Source organism: Triticum urartu, chromosome 3, assembly GCF_003073215.2.
Source record: "Triticum urartu cultivar G1812 chromosome 3, Tu2.1, whole genome shotgun sequence".
Taxonomy (NCBI): domain Eukaryota; kingdom Viridiplantae; phylum Streptophyta; class Magnoliopsida; order Poales; family Poaceae; genus Triticum; species Triticum urartu.
The window spans coordinates 23935573-23942805 of record NC_053024.1 but is presented as its reverse complement, the minus strand read 5'-3'; the positions used below and the strand labels follow the sequence as shown (position 1 = coordinate 23942805).

At 46.7% G+C, this 7233-nt stretch overlaps 1 protein-coding gene across 1 annotated transcript; it reads left to right on the top strand.

The window, feature by feature from the left end:
- Positions 1-987: 987 nt before the first annotated feature.
- LOC125542483 (non-specific lipid-transfer protein 4.3-like) lies at positions 988-1704 on the top strand. The gene has a single exon (XM_048705536.1). The coding sequence runs from the start codon at positions 1086-1088 to the stop codon at positions 1431-1433; it is 348 nt and encodes a 115-aa protein (XP_048561493.1). The 5' UTR covers positions 988-1085; the 3' UTR covers positions 1434-1704.
- The last annotated feature ends 5529 nt before the right edge of the window (positions 1705-7233 follow it).

Below are 7233 nucleotides of genomic sequence, written 5' to 3'. Positions count from 1 at the left end.
CGGCTCCTACGAATAAACCGTCTCCAAAATTAATTAATACCCCGCAACCGATTCCAACATAAAGGAACCACAATTTATGCACTGGCTAACACCAATCAGATTTATCTCTGTGGACGCAATACTTGGCAGCATCATGATACACGGCAAATTTACCTGAAAGATACTGTCTTCATATAATCTAAATCAATACTAGTTAAAATGTAGCTCATGATTTGGCAACAATGAATGTTAAACTGTGACAAGGGGACAATGTAAGGCAAGGTAGTTGATCGCCGATAGTGCACGACCACCTGCGTCATCATATGGTGTAGTTCACTAGTCGAGCTCACCAAATTAGAGAGTGTTTGGATACGTTTTAGTCCCATGACTAAAATTAGTGGGACTAAAACATGCTAGCCTCACCCATGCTTGGATCCAAATACTAAAAAATGCTAAAATCAAGTTAATGTGCATTTATTATCCTCCAAACCCTCCTATCCAGAACTCGCCTGTGTTAAAGAGAGGAGTTAAATGAGTAGATAGAGGACTAATCCACATTTTAGTAGGGGTACCCCTGACTAAAAAATTTTAGTCTCAAGACTAGTTTTAGCCCCTCTTTAGTCAGGGGTGCTTGAAACTTTAGCCTCTCAAAGAGCGACTAATTTTATTCAGACTAAAATAAATCCCTTGAATCCAAGCACCCTCTTATTGATCAACTACTCCAGGATCGGTGATTTTGAGAGTACATGTCGCTATTAATCAGCCGTGTACGAAGCCACGAATCAACCACACTCCACTGCAAGAATGCACACATGCATGCCTGGTCCATCCATCACATGCCGAATACAACATCCAACCATCTCCAAAACGTATTAATATATCCATCAACCGAATCTAACATCCAACAACAAAAATTTATGTTCTGACTCCCACTAATCGGATTTATCCATCTGGACACAGTAGGTGGTACCATGTTGGTTCAAAGCCCTATTTAAGCCCATGCACCCCTCTACGAAACTCATCACCAGTATAATCACTTAGAAAATCTAGTCATCTCATCTTCTGCAGCTGAGCTCACCACCACTACTATTGCTAGCTAGATCGAGATGGCCCGTGCTGCAGTTGCTCGGCTCGTGCTGGTCGCCCTGGTGGCGACAATGCTCCTCATAGCCACCGACGCGGCCATCTCATGCGGTCAGGTGAACTCCGCCTTGAGCCCCTGCATCTCCTATGCACGAGGCAATGGTGCCAACCCGTCTGTGGCCTGCTGCAGCGGCGTCAGGAGACTTGCAGGCGCAGTGCGAAGCACCAATGACAAGAAAACGACGTGCAACTGCATCAAGAGCGCTGCTGGTGGGCTCAACGCTGGCAAGGCCGCCGACATCCCCTCCAAGTGCAGCGTCAGCATCCCATACGCCATCAGCCCTTCCCTCGACTGCTCTACTATTCGCTAATCAACCACTGCCCACCATGGCTGCCGCATATCATGCCATCCGACGTTTCTGAGTATGCTTAAGTCACAAATACATATGAATAAACGCTCTGACCTGATCTCCATGTGAGGGAGAAAGCAGTGCGTACGCTGAGCCAGCTCTGAATGGCCGGCCACTGTCGTACTATTGTTGCTTTTTACTTTCACTCCCATTGAGGAGACACGAGACTTAATTGTACCTTGTACCATGTACACTTCTAGTATGTGGATTGTACTCATAATTATTTCTCCCAGGTACTTTACTCCACATAACAACCGTGAGAGACGATGAAAATAAAGTGAATGCATAGGACCTCTTACGGGTTTTAATTATAAGGCATCTCAAATGGCAACCCGAAAATTTTCTCCCCATCCGTCCGCGGACAGGGAACGCCATCCAATGCTAGCTTTATAAAACGAGCCAACAATTCGACCAAAGCTCACGAAATTCTATCAAACGGGCTGCATGGCGGGGACAGGGGCTCCACCTTCACCCGACGTCCGATCAGGATGCCGCGGTGGTGCGGGGGCGAGGCTGGCTCCTCACCATGCAATGTCCAATATGGATGTGGCAGTTGTGCCGGGGAGGGGTTGGCTCCTGCTTCATTGATGTAGCGTGGATGCCGGCTTGGGCTTAACATGGTGGTGTGGCGGGGACAGCGGATCCACCTTCATGCACGCCGGCGATGGCGGAGAGGGCCCCATGTACGGAGCGACCGCTCCGTCATTATCTCGATCTGGCGGACAATATATTGTCCGTCAGAGCAGCCACCTTGAGGGGTCGGTGCGGCTACAGCGGTGGCTCATGTGGATGCGGGGGCATTGCCTGGTCCTCCTCGTCACCGGAGGAAATGACGATCTCCTACTTGGTGGGGGAGCCAGCAGCCGTGGATGCTGATGGGCTAGGAGAGTGTGGGCGGCGGCACCAAGAACCATCAGAGGATGAGCTTCCGCCTACTACATCTGCCGGAGCGGAGCACCACGACTTTGGAATCGCCTGAGCTTGGGTCGAAGAGGGGGGGGGGGGAGGGGCTCAGGAACAAAGAAGGGGGAGGGGAGGGGCCGGTGCTCAGGGAGGGGGACTGCGGCTATGTGCACTGCCGACGCATAGTTTAAAGAGCCGCGGCGCAGGCCAAGGAAAGGGGTTGTCCACTTCAATGCGGCACAATGACCGGAGTTGGTTCCTCGGGAACATGCGTCAGCATTGAAGCGGGAGCTATCGAGAGGTCACGTCGGTCTGCGCCGCCCTCCCTCCCTCCTGTCACATCACGACATCAATGTCGGCCGCTGCATGCTCCAGGCCGGCATGCATGTGGCGTGGTAAGTGATGTCAATTGAAACCGCGTCGGTATTTCCCGAAAGAGGAAGGGATGATGCAGTATAGCTACGGTAGGTATTTCCCTTAGTTATGAAACCAAGATATGAATCTAGTAGGAGAACCAAGCAACATTATGTAAACGGTATCTTCACACAAAGAAGAGGGGTTGTCAATCCCTCCTAGGAAACGGCGCCAAAAATTGGCAAGTTGATGCGAGAATATTTGTGATAGATTGGATAAATAGCTCTAGGTAAAATATAAATAAAATAAGTAATAAAAAATGCAGCAAAATATTTTGGGTCTTTGTAATAATAGATCTGAAAAGAAAAATGAATAAAATAGATCTCAAAGCAAATATGATAAAAAATAGACCGGGGGGGCGTAGATTTCACTAGTGGTTGCTCTCAAGAAATAGCATATGGTGGGTAAAGAAATTACTGTTGGGAAATTGATAGAAGATTGAATAATTATGACGATATCCAAGGCGGGCATCACATCCAATATTAATAGATCGACTCCTGCCTGCATCTACTACTATTACTCCACACATCGACTGCTATCCAGCATGCATCTCGTGTATTAAATTCATGGAGAAACGGAGTAATGAAATAAGAACGATGACATGATGTAGACAAGATCTATTCATGTAGGAATAGCCCCCATCTTGTTATCCTTAATAGCAATGATACATGTGTGTCTTTCTACCCCTTCTGTCACTGGGAACGAATACCTCAAGATTGAACTCATCACAAAGCATCTCTTCCCATGGCAAGAAAAATCGATCTAGTTGGCCTAACTAAACCAAAGATTTGAAGAAGTAGTACGAGGCTATAGATAATCATGCATATAAGAGATCAAAGGAGACACAAATAATATTCATGGATATAGATTTGATCATAAACTCAAAGTTTATCGGATCCCAACAAACACACCGCAAAAAGCGTTACATAAAATAGATGTCCAAGAGACCATTGTATTGAGAATCAAAAGACAGAGAACAAGCCATCTAGCTACTGCCTACGGACCGGTAGGGCTATGGTGGACTATTCACACATCATCGGAGAGGCACCAATGAGAATGATGAACCCCTCCATGACGGTGTTAGATTGGATCTCGTGGTTCTGGAACTTGCGGCAACTCGAATTGTGTTTCGTCGGATCCCCTAGGGTTTCTGGAATATTTGTTAATTTATAGGGTAAAGAGGCGGTGCAGGGGGACTACGTGGGGGCGGGCGGCACACCCCCTGGGCGCGCCTAGGCTCCTGGGCGTGCCCTGGTGGGTTGTGCTCCCCACGGGTCTCCCCTCTGGTACTTTCTTGGCCCATACAGGTCTTCTGGTCCAGAAAAAATCTCCAAAACTCTCACTGCGTTTGGACTTCGTTTGGTACTGATATTCTACTAAGTAAAAAACTAGCAAAAAACAGGAATTGGCACTGGGCACTATGTCAATAGGTTAGTCCCAAAATATGATATAAAGGTGCCATAAAATGATTGTAAAATATCCAAGAATGATAATATAACACCATGGAATAATGAAAAATTATAGATACGTTGGAGATGTATCAGCATCCCCAGGCTTCATTCATGCTCGTCCTCGAGTAGGTAAATGATAAAAACAGAATTTTTGATGTGGAAGGCTGCCTAACATGTTCATCGCACAACAGCTCGTCCTCCTGCTTGTTGAAGCTTTCTCGTCTACCCTTCTTCTTCGAATCGCCGGTTGTATCATCCGGATCATCGTCCTCGCTGTCCTCCTCCTCCTCCTCCTCCTCACCCTCATCCTATTGTTGCTTTCCAGCGCGCAAAATGGTGTTGTCGTTGTGTGCCCATGCCAGTCTGCGTGTAAGACAGTTGCGTGCCCGTTTGGGTGTAGGTTTGCTGTTACGCGTAGTTGCCAGACTGGGTGGGATCCGAGTCTTCCACTGGTCCGTCCTCATAGCCACATTCTCCTCCTTCGCCTCTGTCATGGATGATGTCAAGCATCTCCCTGTCTGGGCCGTCATACGCTGGGTCCCCCGCTCTAGGCATTGTAGCGAACATCGTGCGAGCACCCATCTACTGCCCGCCCGCCGTCCACGCCCGGACAAGTATCAGCGAAGAACACTCGGAAAAGAGTGGCGCCACGTTTACCTCGACCATGTAAGGCACCCTCCCGGCGCCGGTCCCGAGCTGCTTGGAGGCATAGAAGTACAAAGACTTGTAAGGCTCCGGCCACGGCTACACATGTACTATTGGCGCGCCTGTCTGGGCACCCTGGCCTTCGCCAAGGTGTCTGCCACGTTTGCCATGATCACCACCCCGGATGCCAGCACCACGACCACTGGCGGCCATCCGCTTCTTGAGCTTATCTTCCTTTGCGGCCTTCACTTTGATGCAGCGAGTTTGCCACGTGGCCGAGCTGATCTTCCGAGCAAGCATGATGCTCGGATCCTCCTGCACATCCGCCGCCACCTCCATCTCCGATAGGTTCTCCGAAGGTTCCATGCGTCGGTGGCAGAAGGATGTAGAGGGTGGGAGAAAAGGGTGGGAATTGAGTGAAGAGAGTAGGGGATTTTAGGGCGGAAACAGTGTGGGTTGCTACAAAAGCATGGGCTCCGCCTTCCTTTTGGGTGGGCCAGCAGCGTCAAATTTCATCATTTCTTATGTCAAGAATTCCGTAAAACCCATCCATGTTTGATTCTGGTTTGCAGGAAAATCATGGTCTGGACAGCCCTGCGAACCGATATAGGACCGTGTTGGATTGTTTTCATGGTCCGAACAGTACGGTTGAAAAGTATGTGTACGTGTTTTGAGATCGCTGTTGGAGATGCCCAACGGTGTATATCGATCGAGACTTTGCAATGGTGGCACGTCGAATCCCTCCTAGGTAACGGCGCCAGAAATTGGCAAGTTGACGGGAGAATATTTGTGATAGATTGGATAAATAGCTCTCGATAAATAAAATAAGTAATAAAAAATGCTGCAATATATTTTGAGCCTTTGGAATAATAGATCCGAAAATAATAGCGAATAAAAACAGCACTCCTACCTGGGGCCGTAGATTTCACTAGTGGTTGCTCTCAAGAAATAGCACACTGTGGGTAAAGAAATTATTGTTGGCCAATTGATAGAAGATTGAATAATTATGACGTTATCCAAGGCAATGATCAATATATAGGCATCACATCCAAGATTACTAGACCGACTCCTGCCTGCATCTACTACTATTACTCCACACATCGACTGCTATCCAGCATGCATCTAGTGTATTAAATTCATGGAGAAACAGAGTAATGAAATAAGAACGATGACATGATGTAGATGAGATCTATTCATGAAGGAATAGCCCCCATCTTGTTATCCTTAATAGCAACGATAGATGCATGTCTTGCTTTCCCTTCTGTCACTGGGAACGAATACCTCAAGATTGAACTCATCACAAAGCATCTCTTCCCATGGCAAGAAAAATCGATGTAGTTGGCCTAACTAAACCAAAGATTTGAAGAAGAAATACGAGGCTATAAATAATCATGCATATAAGAGATCAAAGAAGACACAAATAATATTCATGGATACAGATCTGATCATAAACTCAAAGTTCATCAGATCTCAACAAACACACCGCAAAAAGAGTTACATCAAATAGATGTCCAAGAGACCATTGTATTGAGAACCAAAAGATAGAGAACAAGCCATCTAGCTACTACCTACGGACCCGTAGGTGTATGGTGGACTATTCTCACATCACCGGAGAGGCACCAATGAGGATGATGAACTCGTCCATGACGGTGTTAGATTGGATCTTGTGGTTCTGGAACTTGCGGCGGCTGGAATTGTGTTTCGGCGAATCCCCTAGGGTTTTTGGAATATTTGGTAATTTATAGGGCGAAGAGGCGGTGCAGGGGACTATGTGGGGGCGGGCAGCACGCCCCCTGGACGCGCTTGGGCTCCTGGGCATGCCCTGGTTGGTTGTGCTCCCCACGGGCCTCCCCTCTGGTACTTTGTTGGCCCATACGGTGTCTTATGTTCTAGAAAAAATCTGCAAAACTTTCACTATATTTGGACTCCGTTTGGTACTGATATTCTACTAAGTAAAAAACTAGCAAACAACAGCAACTGGCACTGGGCACTATGTCAATAGGTTAGTCCCAAAAAATGATATAAAGTTGCTATAAAATTATTGTAAAATATCCAAGAATGATAATATAACACCATGGAACAATAAAAAATTATAGATGCGTTGGAGACGTATCAGCATCCCCAAGCTTAATTCATGCTCGTCCTCGAGTAGGTAAATGATAAAAACAAAATTTTTGATGTGGAAGGCTGCCTAACATGTTCATCACATATTCTTTGTTTTGTAGCATGGACATTTGTACTTTTATATGGTTCAAAGCAACAGTCTTTTGAAATGAAGATTTCTATACTCAAGCATATCAACAAGCAACCATGTCTTTCAAAATATCAACACTAAAGAAAGCTATCCC

Excerpts from the sequence above, each read along its gene's own strand:
- LOC125542483 (XM_048705536.1), top strand. The coding sequence starts at position 1,086 with ATGGCCCGTGCTGCAGTTGCTCGGCTCGTGCTGGTCGCCCTGGTGGCG.